At 44.4% G+C, this 21,681-nt stretch overlaps 1 protein-coding gene across 3 annotated transcripts in view; it reads right to left on the reverse strand.

Annotated features, from left to right (window-relative positions):
• The window catches only part of LOC126999734 (myelin regulatory factor-like protein), a 70,369-nt gene that overhangs the window by 35,369 nt on the left and 13,319 nt on the right, over positions 1-21,681 (reverse strand). For 2 of the 3 annotated variants that reach the window (XM_050862571.1, XM_050862569.1), the window contains exon 1: positions 2,435-2,661. The exons of the other annotated variant lie outside the window; for it this stretch is intronic. In XM_050862571.1, the coding sequence (XP_050718528.1) occupies positions 2,435-2,510 (76 nt within the window). In that variant the 5' untranslated portion in view covers positions 2,511-2,661. Of the gene's footprint in view, positions 1-2,434; positions 2,662-21,681 lie in introns of those variants that run through there. 3 annotated transcript variants of the gene reach the window in all.

Consider the following 21,681-nt stretch of genomic DNA (forward strand, 5'->3'; position numbering starts at 1 on the left):
CCTCTCCCTTATCTTCTTCCCTATCATCTCTATCATCCTTATCTTTGCCTTGCTGTCAATGTCTGTCTGTCTGTCCTGCTGTTATCATCTCCTATCTTCTTCCTCTCTTTATCTTTAGTTTCTTCTTGTTTTGTATCGCATGTTTGGTTTCTCTCTCTCTCTCTCTCTCTCTCTCTCTCTCTCTCTCTCTCTCTCTCTCTCTCTCTCTCTCTCTCTCTGTCTATCTATCTATGTTATCTAAAGGAAGGATGGATAGAAGGGAAGGGAAGGGAAGGGAAGGGAAGGAAGGAAGGAAGAAGAGAAAAAAGGAGGAAAGGAAGGAAACCGAGAAGGAAAGAAGGGATGAAGGAAGGAAGGAAGGAAGGATGTACACATTTTCTTCTTCTTCTTCTTCTTCTTCCTCTATCTCAGCTGACCGTTTCTATCACATATATTTGCTAACGTCATCGCAGTGTTGTTATTACGTCACGAAATCACTTCACATCTCGAAAGAAATAATAAAAAACAAAACAGAAATAAAAAAAAACAATAAAAAAGAAAGAGTATTGCGGAAGCAGTGAATGTGGTGGGAATCGATACCGTGACCAGCAACCAGCCAGTCAGCCAGCACAGTCTTGGTTGATTAAGCACATTTTTGGTTGATTAAGTAAGATAAGGTTAAGTGAGCTTGGATTCGAATTTAGATAAGCTTTATTTGTAGGGAAAGTAGTAGTAGTAGTAGTAGTAGTAGAAGGAGACAGTAGTAGTAGTAGTAGTAGTAGTAGTAGGTGGCATAAGAAGAAAGGAGAGAAGGAAGGAAGGAAATAAGTGGAAGGAAGGAAGGAAAGAAGAAAGGAAGAAAGGGAAGGAAAGGGAAGGAAGGAAGGAGGGAAGGAAGGAAGGAAGGAGAGAAGGGAGGAAAGAAAGGGAAGGAAAAAAGGAAGGAAGAAAGGAAGGAAGGAAGGTCACATGTGGGTTGTCTTCTTATTACCTCCCCATGGCAACCGAAAGGAGGAGGAGGAGGAGGAGGAGGAGGAGGAGGAGGAGGAGGAAGAGGAGTATGGAAGAAATGAGTTGCAAGTCTTAAAAAAAAGGGTTAGATAATACTGCATCTCTCTCTCTCTCTCTCTCTCTCTCTCTCTCTCTCTCTCTCTCTCTCTCTCTCTCTCTCTCTCTCTCTCTCTCTCTCTCTCAAAACAACGACAACAACAAGAAAGCCAGAAACAGGTCGGCCTATTCCAGTCCTCACCAGAAACACACACACACACACACACACACACACACATCATTCCTATTTTTCTTCTTTATCTTCCTTTCTTATATTCCTTTCTTCCTTCCCTTCCTCTTCTCTCTCTCTCTCTCTCTCTCTCTCTCTCTCTCTCTCTCTCTCTCTCTCTCTCTCTCTCTCTCTCTCTCTCTCTCTCTCTCTCTCTCTCTCCTTCTTTCTTTCCTTTCCTTTCCTTCCTTTCCTTTTCTTCTGCTATGGGTTTCAGAGAGGAAGAGAGGAGGAGGAGGAGGAGAAAAAGGAGATAGATGAAGAAGAAGAAGAAGAAGAAGAAGAAGAAGAAGAAGAAGAAGACGAAGACGAAGAAGAAGAAGAAGAGGAATTTAAAGTTGGCAAAAAAAAAGAACTACAAAAAATACTAAGAAAAAAATGTAGAAAGTTATTTGAAAGGAAAAAAAAATATATGGGAAAAAATAAGAGAGTGAGAGAGAGAGAGAGAGAGAGAGAGAGAGAGTTGAATGCCAAGTCTCATTCCGTAGTCAGAAAGTGTTTATCTCTCTCTCTCTCTCTCTCTCTCTCTCTCTCTCTCTCTCTCTCTCTCTCTCTCTCTCTCTCTCTCTCTCTCTCTCCACACAAGAATATACATGAGAACATCTATTTACGCACACACACACACACACACACGCATATCACGAGTGTGTGTGTGTGTGTGTGTGTGTGTGTGTGTGTGTGTGTGTGTGTGTGTGTGTGTTCATGCTTGATAACAAACAGGCAAAAGACTTTCACTGATCTCAATAATAATAATAATAATAATAATAATAATAATAATAATAATAATAATAATAATAATAATAATAATAATAATAATAAAAATAATAGAGGGAGTGAGCAGAATTTTATCAAGTTCCCGAAAAAGAAACGATAACTGTCCATTGTGTGAGTGTGTGTGTGTGTGTGTGTGTGTGTGTGTGTGTGTGTGTGTGTGTGTGTGTGTGTGTGTGTGTGTGTAAATAAGTATTCTTTCGTGACTATCTATTCTCCTCCTTATCTCTTATTTTCGCATATTAGTACTAGTATCAGTAGTAGTAGTAGTAGTAGTAGTATCAGGATGTGTATAGAAAGATAGATAGATAGATGGAAAGGTGTGTGTGTTGATGTATTAGGGAAGGGTTGAGGCGTTGAGGAGAGGGTCAGAGAAACGTTTAAGAGTTGTTTTCATTCTCTACTCACCGTGCGCTTGATAATATCTGTCCAGCGGCCTCAACTCCCCTCCGCAGAACTGTCTGAGCTCGTACGCGTGCTCCATCCTTCCTTTCTTCCTTTTTTAACTTCTTTTTCTTCCTTTTATTTCCCTGTTTTCCTTTCTTCTCTCTCTTTTCCTTATTTCTCTTTCTTTCTCTTCTTGTTTCCTTCCTTTCCTCTCTTTCCTCCTTCTTTCTCTTCCCTTCCTCCTTCCTTTCTTTTCTTTGGGTCTTCTTCGGTCAGTCAACGTTCCTCTTCAGTGTTTGTTTACGGCGGGGCGAGCGTCGTGTGTTTGTGTGTTCGTCGTTTGGTTGGTCGACTGGTTGGTGCGTTCCGTCTCCTGTTTCGTGAAGTGTTTGGTGGGAACACAACACCGGGATAATGAGGCTGATCACTTTTCACGCCCCCTCTCACGCGCTGGCTGGGCCTCACGGGAGAATTCTGCAGCAGCGACTTGGGACCCCTGTGACGTAGCTTTTCCCTCGACCCTCACACACACGGCGGGAGACTCTTCACGGGGGAGTTCTGTGCCAGCGACTTGGACTCCTGTGATGTGGCTTTTCCCTCGACCCTCACACACACGGCGGGAGACTCTTCACGGGGGAGTTCTGTGCCAGCGACTTGGACTCCTGTGATGTGGCTTTTCCCTCGACCCTCACACACACGGCGGGAGACTCTTCACGGGGGAGTTCTGTGCCAGCGACTTGGACTCCTGTGATGTGGCTTTTCCCTCGACCCTCACACACACGGCGGGAGACTCTTCACGGGAGATTCCTACGGCAGCGACTTGGGACTCCTGTGACGTAGCGTAGAGGAGTCACATGGAATCACAGGACCGTAACAAGGACCATTTGAGATAGCACACGTCCTTACCACTGCCGTACGTGACAAAAGGGATCACTTCCATTGTAGGCCGTGGCATTGTCCTTGCTCTACCGTGGCACTGAATGGCTCTGCGTCCCTGTGTTGCGTCGCGTGCCTCGCCAGGGCCAGGTATGGGAGAGAGAGAGAGAGAGGGAGAGAGGGTGAGGTCAGGTGACACGTAGGATATCGGGTGGCTCCCTTGTGTAAAGCGTCCCACCACACAGACAAACACACAAATATGAAGGACTTTTTGTGGTTCCTGTAGCCTAGTATTTCATGGTGTAGGACTCTAGGGGGTTCCTGTAGCTTAGTGTTTCTTGGGGATAGGATTCTTAGGGATGTTTCTTGGTATAGGATTCTTGCAGCTTAATATTTCTTGGGCTAGGATTCTTGGAGGTTCATATAGCCTAGGATATCTTGGGTTAGGACTCTTGGAGGTTCATATAGCCTAGGATTTCTTGGTGTAGGACTCTTGGAAATTCATTAAGAGTCGTAATAGGCTAGTTACTGTACCCTAGGATTTCTTGGGGTAGGACTCTTTGGGGTTCATGTAGTCAAATATTTCTAGGGGTAGGATTCTTAGTGGTCCCAATAGCCTAGCTTTTCTTATTCTTTTTTGGCGAGTTTGAGGTCCGATGAGGGTGAAGTGAACGAAAGATAGAGGTAGAGAGAGGGGCATATGCTACATCCAAGTCCAAGGCTGTGTATAGTATAGCCTCGTATTCTTACTCCTTAGGGCTTGCAGAAGGAGGAAGAAGCTCGTGGTGATGTGTGAGCTTATGAGTTATTTCCAAAGACTCGGTCACACTATATTGCAATGTCTTTTTCCTTGCGCTAAAAAAACACGCTAAAGCACGCTAAAGCACACTTGTAAGGTCTTTTTCTCACATTACGTCACTCTAGAATCGTCTCTCTCTCGTACTAAGACACGCTAATCATGTCTCTCACGCCAGGACACACTAATATCGTCTCTTTTTCACACTAAGTCACTCCTGAATTGTCTCTCTCACGCTAAGACAAGCTATTATTGTCTCACGCTAAAACACACTAATATCGTCTCTTTGTCAAGTTAAATCACTCTAATATTGTCTTTCTCACGCTAGAACACACTCGTAACGTCTATTTCTCGCGCTGTCACTCTGGTAAATGTCTCACTCACGCTAAGTCACGCTCAAGTTTTATCTGTGTGTCTCTTTTTTCAACGGGATCACATAACACATCACATGCAGACTCCTTATGTTCGTTCTTATGTTCGTAAGTTCGAGTCTGTTCTTATGTTCTTAGGTTCACGTCCGCCGTCACCGCCACTCCGCACCTCACACCGCGTCGAGTTCGAGTGCGCTGAGCCGTGGTGGTGGACTGGCGGAGCTCAAACCAATGCACATGTTGCTAGTCCCCGCCCCTCGACGCAATGACCCGCTGGAGTTATACGCGCGTGCTCAAAGTGGCCTCATAGTGACTCCCTCCCGCCCGTGCGCCTGTCACTTCAAGCCTTCCTTCCTGCCTAACGTTACCAGGTCGTCGCTAGAACATTGTAATTAGCGACTTCAGATCATAATAGTTATCGCCACCACATAGATAACGATATTGATTTGTTGTTATCGTTAAAGTCGGTAGTTATTGATGTGTTTTGGCTTAAGCAACCTCTCCTCAAGCCTTCCTTCCTGCCTAACGTTACCAGGTCGTCGCTAGAACATTGTAATTAGCGACTTCAGATCATAATAGTTATCGCCACCACATAGATAACGATATTGATTTGTTGTTATCGTTAAGTCGGTAGTTATTGATGTGTTTTGGCTTAAGCAACCTCTCCTCAAGCCTTCCTTCCTTCCTAACGTTACCAGGTCGTCGCTAGAACATTGTAATTAGCGACTTCAGATCATAATAGTTATCGCCACCACATAGATAACGATATTGATTTGTTGTTATCGTTAAGTCGGTAGTTATTGATGTGTTTTGGCTTAAGCAACCTCTCCTCAAGCCTTCCTTCCTTCCTAACGTTACCAGGTCGTCGCTAGAACATCGTAATTAGCGACTTCAGATCATAATACTTATCGCCACCACATAGATAACGATATTGATTTGTTGTTATCGTTAAAGTCGGTAGTTATTGATGTGTTTTGGCATAAGCAACCTCTCCTCAAGCCTTCCTTCCTTCCTAACGTTACCAGGTCGTCGCTAGAACATTGTAATTAGCGACCTCAGATCATAATAGTTATCGCCACCACATAGATAATGATATTGATTTGTTGTTATCGTTAAGTCGGTAGTTATTGATGTGTTTTGGCATAAGCAACCTTTCCTCAAGCCTTCCTTCCTGCCTAACGTTACCAGGTCGTCGCTAGAACATTGTAATTAGCGACTTCAGATCATAATAGTTATCGCCACCACATAGATAACGATATTGATTTGTTGTTATCGTTAAAGTCGGTAGTTATTGATGTGTTTTGGCATAAGCAACCTCTCCTCAAGCCTTCCTTCCTTCCTAACGTTACCAGGTCGTCGCTAGAACATCGTAATTAGCGACTTCATATCATAATACTTATCACCACCACATAGATAACGATATTGATTTGTTGTTATCGTTAAAGTCGGTAGTTATTGATGTGTTTTGGCATAAGCAACCTCACCTTAAACCTTCCTTACTTAGTTGTGTTCCAACGTTACCAAATCGATTTAGAGCTTAGTATTTAGTGACTTTGAACCCAAATAACTATCCCGACCACATAGATAACGATATTTCTTTGTGGTTAGTGTTAAAATCCTTAGTTAGTGAAGTTTTTTGTAATAGTTAGGGGGTGAAAAGCCGTTACCAAATCGACTTAGAGCATTGTATTTAGCGACTTCAGACCCAAATAACTATCGCACACACATAGATAACGATATTCATTTGTGGTTAGCGTTAAAATCGTTAGTTAGTGATATTCTTTAGCAATAGTTATGGGGGTAAGAAGCCGGGAAATAGCGTTATGAGTACGGTGATATGGCAACACTGTCCATAACCGGCTCCACCAATCACAGGCTCTCGCGGGTTGGTTACTGACTTGGCATATGCGTGTTACAGTTCTCACACCTCCGCGTAATCAGTGGCGTAATGAAGGTGTCAAGGGTTTTAACGCCTCGAATTGGGTTGTTAGTCGTTGTTGAAGTAGAGGATGAAGATGTAGTTGTTGTAAGTGTTTCCTTGGTTGTGTTAGTGTGTTTGTTGTTATTCTTTTAATTTGTATTGATGTTTTGAGTTTGTTGATGTATTTTAAGAAGACCAAGTAGCCATAATCTCTCCTCCGCCTCCTTCTTCTTCCTTCTCCTACATCTCCTCTTCCTCCTCTTCCTCCTCCATTCCCTACCTCCTTCTTCCTCATCTTCATCTCCTTCCTCCTCTTCCTCCTCCATTCCCTACATCCTTCTTCCTCATCTTCGTCTCCTTCCTCTTTCCTCATACTGTTAATCTTTTCTCTTCTCCTCTTCCTCCTTTCTTCCTCCTCTTCCTCTTCCTCCTCCCTTTCCTACTTCCTTCTTCCCCTTCATCTCCTTCCTCTTTCCTCATACTGTTAATCTTTTCCCTTCTCCTCTTCCTCATCTTCCTCCTCCATTCCCTACCTCCTTCTTCCTCATCTTCATCTCCTTCCTCTTTCCTCATACTGTTAATCTTTTCTCTTTTCCTCTTCCTCCTTTCTTCCTCCTCCCTTCCTCCTTCTTCACCTTCACCCAATTCCTCTTTCCCCATATTGCTTTCTCTTCTCTTTCCTTCCTCTTCTCTCTTCTTTACTCCCTCCTCCTCCTCCTCCTCTATGCTTACCCTCCCCTTCCCACCTCCCTCCTCCTCCACCACATCAATCCCACTCAACACCCACTGAAATACACCACTTTTTGCCCCTTCCCCCTCCCCCTCCCTCCCCCTTTCGCTGCGACCCCCCCCACCCCCACCCGGCTGACTGGACTGAATACGGTATGGTCAGAAGCAGGAAATGGGTCAAGCAAAGTAGGAGGAGGAAGAGGAGGAGGAGGAGGAGGAGGAGGAAGAGGAGTGTAGTAAATCATGAGGGAAGGAGGTGAGAAAGGAGGAAAGGAAGGAATTAGGAGGATAGAATGATAGAAGAAGAAGAAGAAGAAGAAGAAGAAGAAGAGGAGGAGGAGGAAGAGGGTCAGGCTGAAGGACGTTTGTAAGTCTTCCTAATGAACTCATTTTGCACACACACACACACACACACACACACACACACACACACACACACACACACACACACACACACACATCTGTCCACAATGCAATTACATCAGAGAGAGAGAGAGAGAGAGAGAGAGAGAGAGAGAGAGAGAGAGAGAGAGAGAGAGAGAGAGAGAGAGAGAGAGAGAGAGAGAGAGAGAGAGAGAGAGAGAGAGAGAGAGAGAGGAGGAGGAGTTCATGAGAATGGAGCGTTTATACCTCCTTCTTCTCCTCCTCCTCCTCCTCCTCCTCCTCTTCCTCCTCCTCTTCCTCCTCTTCCTCCTACACATCACCAAAAGAACACAACACAGTCTCACGTACTCAAAAGGAGGAGGAGGAGGAGGAGGAGGAGGTCAAGGAGGAGGAGGAGGAGGAGGAGGAGGAGGAGAGCGAAGAGGAACAGGAACAGAAGGAAAACGATGTGTGAAGAATAATTTATTAGAAAAGAGAAAAGATATTAAGGAGAAGGAAAAAAGAAAGAGGAAGAGGAAGAAGAGGAGGAAGAGGAAGAATAAAGAATAACCCTCAAGAACAGAAAAGGGGGGAGGATAAAGGGAGGAAAAAAAATAATGGAAAAGGAAAGAAGGAAGAAGGAAGGAAAGAGAAAAAAAAAATCGAGTTTGGAGGAGAAGAGGAAAAAGTGAGGAAGGAAGGAAGGAAGGAAGGAAGGAAGAAAGGAAGGAAGAAAGAAAGAAAGAAAGGAAGAAAGAAAGGAAGGAAGGAAGGAAGGAAGGAAGAAAGGAAGGAAGGAAGGAAGAAATGAATGAATGAATGAAGGAAGGAAGGAAGAAAGGAAGAAAGAAAGAAAGAAAGAAAGGAAGGAAGAAAGGAAGGAAGGAAGGAAGGAATAAAAAATCGAGAGAATGAATAGAGGGAAAAGACGAAGAGGAGGTGAAGAGGAAACAAACAGACAGACAGAAAGAAAGAAGGGAAGAAAAGAAGGAAGAGGAAGACGGAAGAAGGAAAAAAAATAGGAAACACTCAAGCGGGGAGTCGGCTAACGGTGGTCTAACGCCTGGGGCTGTGGGCTGACGGGGAGAGATGTGACCAACCCGCGCGGGGGGCGTGGGGGGCGGCGGCCACGGTGGGTTGGTGCTGTAAGGGAAACTACTACGACTGGACGATGGAGGAGGAGGAGGAGGAGGAGGAGGAGAGGGAACGCCGCGGGAAAGGAGGACGCCGGAGTTTTGTCAATGGCGGGTCGTGAGGAAGAGGAGGAGGGAGAGAAGAAGGAGGAAGAGGGGAAGAGAGGACGGAAGAGGGGAGAGAAAGGGAGGACAAACAAGGAAACAGAGGAGGAGGAGGAGGAGGGAGAAGGAAGGGAGGAGGAAACACGAAAACAAAGAGGAGAAGAAGAAGAGAAGGAGAATTATAAGGAAGAAGAAGAGGAGGAAAGAAGAAACAAAGAAGAGGAAACAAGGAAACAAAGGAAGAGGAGGAGGGAGAAGAAAGGGAGGAGGAAACATGAAAACAAAGAGAAGAAGAGAAGGAGAATTATAAGGAAGAAGAAGAAGAGGAGGAAAGGGGAAACAAAGAAAAGAGAATCAGAGAGCAGAGAAGAGAAGAATTGATTAGATTGAGCTTCAGAAAGTACCCGTGCAATTATCCAAAGAGAAGGAGCTTTGATTAGATTAAGCTGGAAGGCGGTGGTGGCTGAGTGGTAGCGTGCTGGGCCCACATTCACCACGTGATGGACGACGCGAGTTCGAGTCCCCACGCTACCACCTAGGATTTTTCAGTCACCGCCGAGTGGCTTAAAACTACCCACATGCTGTCCTGAAGACCATCCATCAACTCGGACTCTAGAGGAAACCGTCCAAGTGAATCAAGGAGTTCCGGGGGGCAGCATGAGCCAGGAGAAGATGGCGCCACTATAAACACTTGCCTGCGCCATGATGGGCTGGGGCCGAACACCATCCAGGCCCCTCAAGCAAGCTTACCGGTGCTATAGGCGTAGACGTAAAAAAAAAAAAAGGTACCTGTGTTATTATTCAAAGAGGATAATTGATTAGATTGAGCTGCAGAAGGTACCTGTGTTATGATCCATTCTCCAGCGGTGTCGTCATCTTCAGAATAGGAAATGAATGTTTAACTCATTCCTATCACAACCATTGTAACATACTTTTCTCCTCCTCCTCCTCCTCTTCCTCCTCCTCTTCCTCCTTTCCTACTTGCTTTCCTTCTTGTATTCTTGTATTCTCCCCTCCCTTCCTTCCTTTCTTCCCTCCATTTCCATATCTTTCCTTTCTTTCTTTCTTTCCCTCCTTCCTTCCTTTCTTCCATCCTTCATCTTCTCCTTCCTTCCTTCTCTAATTCATCTTCTTCTTCCTTCCCTCCTTCATCTGTTCCTTCCTTCCTTCCTTTCTCTCCCTTCCTCCACTCTTTCCATTCTTCCTTCCTCTCCTTTCTCCTCCTCCTCCTCCTTCCTTCCCTCCCTTATTTTCCCCTTCCTTCCTTCCATCGCCCCCCTCCTCCTTACCTCCCCTCCATTCCTTTCTCTTTTTCCCTACCTCCTCCTCCTCCTCCTCCTCCTCCTCCTCCTCTTCCTCACGTAAGGCTCGCTGACCGCTGTCCGCATGACCCACTAATCTAACCTTATTTCTCTCTCTCTTGTTCCTCTTTTTCGCGTCTCCGTCCAGTAAACTACACGTACTGATCTCGTTTTTTTCTGTCTCTGTCTCTCTGTCTATCTATCTATCTATCTATCTATTTATCTATCTATCTATCCCTCTCTTCTTTAATTCTTGTTCGTTTTTCTATATTATTTTTCTTTCTATCTCTGTTTTTTTCTCTGTCTTTGTCTCTCTGTCTATCTATCTATCTATCTATCCCTCTTTTCTTTAATTCTTGTTCATCTTTCTATATTATTTTTCTTTCTATCTCTGTTTTTTTCTCTGTCTTTGTCTCTCTGTCTATCTATCTATCTATCTATCCCTCTCTTCTTTAATTCTTGTTCATTTTTCTATATTAATTTTCTTTCTATCTCTCGTTTTTTCTGTCTATCTATCTATCTATCCATCTCTTCTTTAATTCTTGTTCATCTCTATTATTTTTCTTCATTGTCTATCATTTCTTTCCTCCTATTTTCTTTTTTTCCTATTTTCTTTCTTATACTCTCTACGACTTCTCATTTTCCATCTTTCTATTCGTTCTTTTTTTCTCTCTCCTTCTACTTCTTCTTCTTCCTAATTTCCTTCTTTTCTACCTCTCCTTCCTCTGCCCTCTTTCCTCCTCTCTTTCTCTCCTCTTCCTTACTTCCTTTCCTTTCCCCTCTCTCCCTTACTCTCTTTTCCCTTCTCTCCCTTTCCCTTCTATCCCTTCTCTTCCCTCCTTTCATTCCTCGTTCTCTTCCATTACTCTTCAAACTGGTAACCTAATCAATCCTCGTCTCTTGTTATAAGCACAAAATTATTGAAAATATGTAAATAAATCAAATATACTATCTATGAAAACTTAACAGAGCATACCGAGACCCATGACAAATGAGAGAGAGAGAGAGAGAGAGAGAGAGAGAGAGAGCAGGAACACGAGGGAGAACTTGTGATAAACAGGAATAGAAAATATACCAAAAGGAGAACAGGAGAAGACGAGAAACGTGTACAATTCGTGTATATGTCCTGCTCAGTCCTAATATACGTGTCTTAAACTTGTTCTGTGTGGGTGTGGGTGTGTGGGGGGGGTGGAGGGGGTTAGGGGGGAGGGGGTACTTCATGCATACCTTATCAATGGGTGTTACTGACCGACATTTGAACAGGATAAACACACACACACACACACACACACACACACACACACAACTGACCGCATGCTGGACTTCACCTATATTTCTCTTCCCCTGAGGGTGTCTCACGCCTCGGGGGAAACACACACACACACACACACACACACACACACACACACACACACTTGACCAGCAAACACAAAAAGAAAGCATGTCAACAAAAGTTCTATATATATGTTTTTTTTGTTTTTTTTGTTTTGCTTAAAGGGCCAAGCGAGGTGTGTGTGTGTGTGAGTGAGTGTGTGTGTGTGTGTGTGTGTTAAGCTCGTAGGGAGAAGATAAAAAGGGAGAGATAAGAGGAGAGGGAGGAAAGAAGATAGGGAAGAAGGGAGGAAAGAGGAGGGATAAAGAGGAGGGAGAGAAGGAAAAGAAGAGGAGAGAGAGAGAGAGAGAGAGAGAGAGAGAGAGAGAGAGAGAGAGAGAGAGAGAGAGAAGGGAGGAAAGGAGAGAGACAAGGATGGAGGGAGAGAGAAAAGGGAGATACAAGAGAAGAGAAAAAGAGAAGAAGAGGAAGAAGGGAGGAAAGAAGAGGAAGGAGGGAGGGAAAGGAAAAAAAAGGAGGAAGAATCTTATAAAATTACTTACATACAAATAAAAAAATAAAAATAAAACAATAGGTGTGTGTCTGTGTGTGTGTGTGTGTGTGTGTGTACGTAACTCCAGGGCGGCCCAGCTTCTTCCTACAAACGTGTACACAGCCTGGGGCGAGTTGCACACACACACACACACACACACACACAAATATGCCGGCCACCGGAAGCGAACTTGTTCCTCCTCCTCCTCCTCCTCCTCCTCCAAACATTCACATAACCATAAGAAGCAACACACGAGAGAGAGAGAGAGAGAGAGAGAGAGAGAGAGAGAGAGAATACCTTATCCGGCACATCCTTCTTCGAGTGGAGGAAAGAAATCTGGCCACGCGAAGGTCAAGAGAAAAGACTTGACCACTCCTCCTCCTTCTGTTCTTCCTCTTTCCTCCTCCTCCTTATGCTCTTCTTCTCCTCCGTTTCCTCCTAATCATTTTTCTCTCTCACTTCCTCCTGTTCTTCTTCTTTAATCCTCCTCCTCCTCCTACTCGTCCTCCTCCTGTTCTTCCTCTTTTCCTCCTCCTCCTTATGCTCTTCTCCAATTCATTTTCCTCTCTCACTTCCTCCTGTTCTTCTTCTTTAATCCTCCTCCTCCTCCTCCTCCTCCTCCTCCTTCTGTTCTTCCTCTTTTCCTCCTCCTCCTTATGCTCTTCTCCTCCTCCGTTTCCTCCAGTTCATTTTTCTCTCTCATTTCCTCCTATTCTTCTTCTTTAATCCTCCTCCTCCTCCTCCTCCTCCTTCTGTTCTTCCTCTTTCCTCCTCCTCCTTATGCTCTTCTCCTCCTCCGTTTCCTCCAGTTCATTTTTCTCTCTCATTTCCTCCTATTCTTCTTCTTTAATCCTCCTCCTCCTCCTTCTGTGCTTCCTCTTTTCCTCCTCCTCCTCCGTTTCCTCCAATTCATTTTCCTCTCTCACTTCCTCCTGTTCTTCTTCTTAAATCCTCCTTCTCCTCTTCTTCTTCCTCTTGTTCGTCTGCTCTTCTTGTTGTTCTTCTTCGGTAGCAGCGGGGATCATGTTTCTTAATGGTCCCTCTAAGCGAGAACAATGAGAAAAAAATCATCACTCACGCAAACCATTTCATAATATATATCAACGCATTTGTGATCAGTTTATGCATCATCTATTTTGGGGGTTTATATCATGGCAGAAATTTGGCCCGTCGCTGGTACACGGTAAAGCCCCAAATTTGGCCCGTCGCTGGTACACGGTAAAGCCACAAATTTGCCCCGTCGCTGGTACACGGTAAAGCCACAAATTTGGCCCGTCGCTGGTACACGGTAAAGCCACAAATTTGGCCCGTCGCTGGTACAATGTAAAGCCACAAATTTGGCCCGTCGCTGGTACACGGTAAAGCCCCAAATTTGGCCCGTCGCTGGTACACGTTAAAGCCACAAATTTGGCCCGTCGCTGGTACACGGTAAAGCCCCAAATTTGGCCCGTCGCTGGTACACGGTAAAGCCACAAACTTGGCCCGTCGCTGGTACAATGTAAAGCCACAAATTTGGCCCGTCGCAGCTACCGGGTTAAATCCTCCTCCTTCTCCTCTTCTTCCTCTTCCTCTTGTTCGTCTACTCCTCTCCTCCTTGTTCTTCTTCCTCCTTTTTTTCTCTTATTTCTAGAGCTTATATTTTCTTCTTCCTTCTTTTCTTTCTCCTTCTTCTTCTCATGTTCTTCTTTGTTTCTTTTTATTGTTGTTCTCTCTCTCTCTCTCTCTCTCTCTCTCTCTCTCTCTCTCTCTCTCTCTCTCTCTCTCTCTCTCTCTCTCTCTCTCTCTCTCTCTCTCTCTCTCTCTCTCTCTCTCTCTCTCTCTCTCTCTCTCTCTCTCTCTCTCTCTCTCAAGATAGATAGATAGACAGACAGATACAGATATACATACATACATACATACATACATACACACGTACACACGTACATACATACATACAGACGGAGATAAAACGTGTGGAGGACTTAATTAGTCTGACAGGTGAGCAAATTAAGCGATTACCTGATAACACACACACACACACACACACACACACACACACACACACACACACACACACACAGAGGAGGCGAGGGAGGTGGAGAGGGATAAGAATAGGGAAGGAAGAGAAGGAAGAGGAAATAGTGGAGGAGGAGGATAGGGAAGGAAGAGGACATAAGAAAGAGGAAGAGAAGGAAGAGAAGTATATGGAAGAATGAAGAAGGAAAGAAGAAGGAGAAGGAAGAGAAGAGGAGGAGGAGGAGGAGGAGGAGGAGAGGGTACGTAATATATATGGGCTTCCTAACTTACCATTGTCTCGAAGAGGAGGAGGAGAAGGAGGAGGAGGAGGAGGAGGAAGAGTTCTCACCTGAAGGAGGAGGGAAACACAGGTGCGATGGGGGGGGGGGGGGGCAGGGGGGGCGCTCTCCAATATACCTGAAATAAATAAATAAAAAAAAATAAGGTCACAATAATAATAATAATAATAATAATAATAATAATAATAATAATAATAACAAAAAAGAAGGAAGAAAAAAAAGAACAAAAAATAATAATAATAATAATAATAATACGAAGAAGTGGAAGAAGAAGAAGAGGAGGAGGAGGAGGAGGAGGAGGAAGAGAAATAGGTGACCGATAAAACAAGAGAAATAGTGAAAAAGCGTGAAAACATGAAGGAGGAGGAGGAGGAGGAGGAGAAGGAGGAGGAGGAGGAGGAGGAAGAGCCGTCCGTTACAGTTGACACGAAAGACCTGTAACGGACTGACCCATAACTTCCTCCTCCTCCTCCTCCTCCTCCTCCTCCTCTTCCTCTTCTTGGCCTTCATTCCTTCTTTCCTGTCTTTTGTCTTTTCATTTCTAAGTACTTTTCATTCATATCTTTTTCTTCCTTTTTTTCTTTGTTTTTCCTTTCTTCCTTCTTTTAATAATTCCGTCTTCCTTTTTTGCCTTCTCTCCCTCTCTCTCTCCTTTCCTTCCTTCCCTTGTTTCCTTTCTTTCTCCCCTTTCTCCTTCCTTCCTTCGTTCCTTCCCTTCTGTTTCCTTCCTTCCTTCCTTCCCTTCTTTTTCTTTTTCTTCCTCTCTCCTTCCTTTCTTCCCCTTTTCCTTTCTTCCCTTCTATTTCCTTCTCTTCCTCTCTTCCCACTTTCCTTCCTTCCTTCCTTCCCTTTCCCCCCTTTTTCCTTCCTTCCTTCTCTTGTTTCCTTCCTTTCTTCCTCTTTTCCTTCCTTCCTTCGCTTCTGTTTCCTTCCCTTCTTCCTTCTTTCCTACAACAGGCAATACAGAAGAACGAGAAGCAATTGAAGAGGAGGAAAAAGAACAGGAAGAACATGTACAAGAACTATAACATAACAGAAAAGAAAGGAAGAACGAAAATCAGAAAAAAAATTGGACGAATGAAAATAACGAAAAAAAATCATGAGGAGAGAAAAGAGGAATAGAAGATCAACGCTTCAACCCTTCCTATCAACACGACTTCGTAGAGACACAACCAGAACACAAAGACGTAGAGAGGAAGAAGGAAGGAAAAATCTTAAGGTCGTTTACAAGACCAAGCCCAAGAACACATATTTGACAAGGCTTTCGTAGGCGTTGTGGGCATTTCCAGGGGTAGTTTTATGACCCTGGTGGTAGTGTGAGGCTTCTTCTGTACCATGATCCTGAAGAAACACTCATTAGAACACGACTGATCCCCTCTTTTCAAATCTAAATCCTCCTCGTTCTCCTTCCCATCCAGCAGCTATCTTACTTTAACACAAGACAACGCCTCAATCCTCCCTATCAACACGACTTCGTAGACATAACCAGAACACAGAGACGGAGAAGGAGAGGAAGAACTTCGCTATAACACAACGATGAACATTTTAGGTCCACAGAAAACGGGGTGAGGGAGGAGGAGGAGGAGGAGGGAGGTGGGTGTTGTTTTTAAGGGTAGACGATGGAATAACCTAACCTAACCTAACCATTATTTTTATTATTGTATATATTGTATTTGTTTTTGGTATGATTTTGAATTGTAGTTTGTATTAAGATGTTCGTTCTGCATTTTCTTCTTTTACTTTGGATGTGTAAGAGAAAGATAGATAGATAGATTGATAGATATTGATAGAGACATATATAGTACATACCTACCTACTTACATACTTAACTACTTCCCCACCTACCTACCCATCCTATCCTTTCCTATCCACAAACACAAACATACTTACGCACACAAACACACCAACCTACCCTACTTACACACCGACCTATCGACCAACCTACGTGATGTCCTGCCTCGTGGCCTAATCAAACAGAAGCCGATAGGGGGGCAGATGGCAACCACAACACACACACACACACACATACACACACACAGAGAAAGGCTACAGTAACAACAGGGATACCACCAAATACATCCCAACTCCCCCTCTTCCTCTTTCTCCTCCCTTAACCTTCTCCCATTTTCTTTACGGTTAACAGAGAATGGATTTATTTTAGGGTTGACTGAAAGGGTTGAACGTGAGTCATGTCATCTTGCCTACGTGACCAGTTGGGTATAGATACGTTATCAAGCCCTTCACAGCAGCAGCAGAGGATGGGAGGAAGGGGGAAGGGAAGGGGAGGATGGAGGAAGGAATAGGACGGGGAGGGAAGGTAAGGGAGTGGAGGGAGAGGATGGGGTGAGGTTTGAAACAGAGAGAGGGACAGAGAGGAAGAAAGAACGGAGATAAATGAAGGAGAAGAGAGAAAGGGAAGAGAGAGAGAAAGATAACAGGAATGAAGACAAGGAAAGGAATGAAGGGAAAGACGGAAGAGGAGAAGGGAGGAAAGGAAGGAAATTGATGAAGGAGAGAGATAAAGGAATGAAGGAAGGAGGGAGAGATAGAAGGAGGGAAAGGAGGAAATGGAGAGAGAAAGGAAGGGAGACGAAACGGAGGGAGGGAGGGAGGGAGGGAGAATGGAGGGATACTGATAGGAGAGATAACTTGATGAGAGAGAGAGAGAGAGAGAGAGAGAGAGAGGGGGGGAATGGGATGTGTGTGTGGGTGTGTGTGTGTGTGTGTGTATCTTATCACCTCAAGTAGTAGTAGTAGTAGTAGTAGTAGTAGTAGTAGTAGTAATACCAATCTCTCTCTCTCTCTCTCTCTCTCTCTCTCTCTCTCTCTCTCTCTCTCTCTCTCTCTCTCTCTCTCTCTCTCAAGGTCACTTCGTGGTAAGGTGGAAAACAAGTTCGAAGGATAACACACACACACACACACACACACACACACACACACACACTTGATCATTTGACTTTGGGACTTACCATGTGTGTGTGTGTGTGTGTGTGTGTGTGTGTGTGTGTGTCAGAGGAGGTTTTGAAGTGGAGATTGTGCAGGAGAAAGAAGAAAAAGGAGGAGGAGGATCAGGAGGAGGAGGAGGAGGAGGAGGAAAGAAAAAAGGAGAAAAACAACATTAAAAAAAAATTCTACTGTCTCCTACTTCTCCCTTTCTCTCCTCCTCCTCTAGATATACAACTTTTAAATGTCTCAATATTCGGAGCAAGGAAAACACACACACACACACACACACACACACACACACACACACACACACACACACACACACACACACACACACACACACACACACACACACACTAAATAAATAAATATAAATAAAACAATAAAAAATAAAAAATAAAAAACGATTCACTCACAAAGAAACTGGTCGAGAGAGAGAGAGAGAGAAAGGTTCGGTTAGTGACCTCAGGAAGGACAGGTTTAAAGAGTTCAATCGGGGAAAGTGTGAGGAGGTGGAGGAGGAGGAGGAGGAGGAGGAGGAGGAGGAGGAGGAGGAGAACAATAACAAATAGAAGAGAGGAAAACATAACGGAGAGGAATAACGAAAATAATAATAATAATAATAATAATAATAATAATAATAAGAGAGAGAGAGAGAGAGGTTTATAAATGCTTGGAATATTATTTTTCATCCTCAAGGTTCTCTCTCTCTCTCTCTCTCTCTCTCTCTCTCTCTCTCTCTCTCTCTCTCTCTCTCTCCTCCTCTCCTCCTCCTCCTCCTCCTCCTCCTCCCTCCTCCTCCTCCTCCTCTTTCCTCCTCCTCTTCCTCCTCCCTTGGGTTGGGACTTTCCATTTACGTCATCGAGAGAGAGAGAGAGAGAGAGAGAGATGCTTGGTATTTTAGACACAAAACTACTACAAGGCCAAAATCCATCTCTCTCTCTCTCTCTCTCTCTCTTATCGCCACTCCCACCACAAAAAATTATTCTTAAGCGACTTTTTCCTAGTATTCTTCCTCCTCCTCCTCCTCTTCCTCCTCCTCTTCCTCCTCCTCCTTCTTCTCCTCCTCCTCGTAAAGGGCAAAGAGGTCGTAATGGAGGACTAAAACAAATCACTTTAAGTCCCATCATGTCTTCTTCTTCTTCTTCTTCTTCTTCTTCTTCTTCTAACGATCATATTCTGTTACTCTTCTTCCTCTTCCTTCTTTTTCTTCTTCTTCTTCTTCTTCTCCTTCTTCTTCTTCTTCTTCTTCTTCTAACGATCATATTCTGTTACTCTTCTTCCTTTTCCTTCTTTTTCTTCTTCTTCTTCTTCTTCTCCTTCTTCTTCTTCTTCTTCTTCTTCTAACGATCATATTCTGTTACTCTTCTTCCTCTTCCTTATCACATCATTCCTCTTCCTTCTTTTTCTTCTTCTTCTTCTTCTTCTTCTAACGATCATATTCTGTTACTCTTCTTCCTCTTCCTTACCACATCATTCCTCTTCCTTCTTTTTCTTCTTCTTCTTCTTCTTCCTTCTTCTCTTCCTCCTCCTCCTCTTCCTTCCTTTCTACGTTCTCTCTTCCTCGTCATTCAGTTATTATTTTCTTTCTTTCTTCTTCTTCTTCTTCTTCTTCTACTTCTTCTTTTTTCTCATTTTCTTCTTTACTTTGTTTGTCATCTGTGTATCTATCTATCTATCTATCTATCTATCTATCAATATGTCTGACCTGTTCAATTCACCACCCAAGTCACCACCACCACCACCACCACCACCACCACCCATTCATCACCAGCAGGTACCCATTACACCATGCTATTACTTTTCAATCACCACCTCCACCACCACCTCCACCACCACCACCACCACCTCTCAGAGTCATCTCCACTTCGTCTCAATCTTTCTTTAACATCACTACCATCGATACCCACCACCACCACCACCACCACCATCATCACCAACCCCCAACCCCACAACCATAATCAGTTTACCCCACCACCACCATCATCACCAACCCCCAACCACAGCTTCGTATCCCACAACCACAACCAGTATACCCCACCACCACCACCACCATCATCACCAACCCCCAACCACAACAAGTATACCCCACCACCACCACCACCATCGTCACCAACCCCCAACCACAACTTCGTATCCCACAACCACAACCAGTATGCCCCACCGCCACCACCACCACCACCACCAAGAACAAGGTGATGACATGTGTTCTCTCAAGCCCCAGGTGAGAGGTGGAGTGATTGGCAGGTAGAGAGGTGGAGAGATGGACAGGTGGAGAGAGATGGAAGACTACCCCTACCTCGGCCACCTGTCTGTCTCTCCTGCTCGGGTTGACCTTTCCTTTTCCTCTCCTGTTTCTTCTTCTTCTGCTTTTCTTTTTCCTCCTATTCCTCTTCTTCTTTCTTCTCCTGCTTGTCTTTCTTGCCTGGCTAAATAGTGACCCCTCCCTTCTTCTTCTTCTTCTTCTGCCTCCTCCTTCTCCTCCTCTTCCTTCTCTTGCTATGCCTCCTTCTCTTCTTCCTGGTATTCGTCCTTCCTTCTACTTCTGGTTCATGTTTTCCTCCTCTTATTTTTTTTTCTCTCTCTTCTTCCTCTTCCTTCTCCTTTTTTTCCTGGTATCTGTTCGTTTTGTGGATTCCTCTGTGTTCTTCTTCTTCTTCTTCTTCTTCTTCTTCTTCCTCCTCCTCTTCCTCCTGCTAATAAGATTCATGCTCATGTTCCTCCTCTTCCTCCTCCTCATCCTTTCTCCTCTTCCTCCTTCTTCTTCTCCTCCTATTATATCACATCTACTCTTCCTCCTTTTTCTCCTCCTCCTCCTCCTCCTTCTCCTCTTCATCCCAATCAACATCCACCACCACCACCACAACCTCCTCCTCATCCTCACCATCACCACACACCAGGTAAACTAATTAACAGCACACACCTCATTTAAATCTTTCCCTCCACCTGCCGCTGTTCACCTGAGGCCGTGACGCTTATGAATAATGAACACGATAAACCAAGCAGCTCCCTACCTGTATGGCCTACCTACCTACCTGCCTTACGTATGCATAATTAACGAAGGTGAAATGACAGGTAACTTGAGGTGGCATAACGGAAGCTTGCATTGTTGTGGAGAAGGAGGGAGGGAGGGAGAGGGAGAAGGGGGGAGGGAGAGGGGATAGGAAAGAAAGAGAGGGGAGGAGATGGGGGAAGAGAGAGAGAGAGGGAGGAAAGAAAGAGAGGGAGATGGAGGGAATGAGAGAAGGAAAGGAGGGAAAAAAGAATGGTGGAGGTATGGAGAGAGAGAGAGAGAGAGAGAGAGAGAGAGAGAGAGAGAGAGAGAGAGAGAGAGAAAGCAAGGAAAATATACAAAAATGAAAAGGAAATTAACACAAGAAAAAAATGAATGACGAAGGAAAGAAGGAAAAAAAAAGGAAACAAGGAAGGAGAAAAACAAAGAAATAACACAAAAAAAAATGATATAGAAGCGAAAAGAAGGAAAAAATTAAATAACAGGAAAAAAATGATGAAAAGTAAACAGGAAAGGAGGAAAAAAAATATATAAGTTAACACACACACACACACACACACACACACACACACACACACACACACACACACACACACACACACACACACACACACACACACACACACACACACACACACACACACACTTACACGCGTCTTTCAGAGTGGTCAAACAACTTCAACTAAGCGATTTTATGGAGATTTGCCTGAAGCGAGAGTTCCTTTGTGTGTGTGTATTCAACTCAGCCTCACCCCACGGCCCGATCGCGAACTGGACTTGCAATGGCCGGCAATTAACCCCCCCCCCCCCCGGACCCTATAGCAATAACATACTTTCCTCTTCTTCTTCCTCTTCCTCCTCTTCCTCTTCCTTCTGTGTCTTCTTTCCCTCCCTTCCGCCCCTTCCTTTTCCTCTTCTCTCTCTTCCTCTTCTTCTTCTTCATCTTCCTCCTTTTCCTCTTTTCACATCTTCCTCTTCCTTTTGTCTTCTTTCCCTCCCTTCCGCCCCTTCCTTTTCCTTTTCTCTCTCTTCCTCCTCTTCTTCCTCTTCCTCCTCTCCCTCTCCTTTCTCGTCTTTCTCTTTCTTCAATGTCTTCTTATTTCTGCTTTTATTCCTTTTTCCTCCCTTCCGCCCCTTCCTTTTCCTCTTCCTTCTCTTCCTCTTCTTCTTCCTCTTCCTCCTCTCCCTCTCCTTCCTCGTCTTTCTCTTCCTTCTATGTTTAAAGTACACACACACACACACACACACCAAGATTCACATTAAGATCACACATACACACATGCACACACATACCCACTCCTACCCTCCCCCCCTGCACAAATACCCAAGGCCCCAGTACCTTATCCAATACCCTTAGGCACTCCGCTAACCACAAACGCACATACCCTGATGGACTTCTGAAAGCTATCTGGCAAATGGAGAATCCGATCCCATTACGCTTCCTGCCAATTGTGTTCCTTTTTATATAACATTGTCTGGTGATGGTGGTGATGGTGGTGATGGTGTATGCTGCTGTGTTCGTGCGTGTGTTAGTGCGTGTAAGGGTGGTGTTCCT

This window comes from Eriocheir sinensis, chromosome 17 (assembly GCF_024679095.1).
Source record: "Eriocheir sinensis breed Jianghai 21 chromosome 17, ASM2467909v1, whole genome shotgun sequence".
Classification (NCBI taxonomy): Eukaryota; Metazoa; Arthropoda; class Malacostraca; order Decapoda; family Varunidae; genus Eriocheir; species Eriocheir sinensis.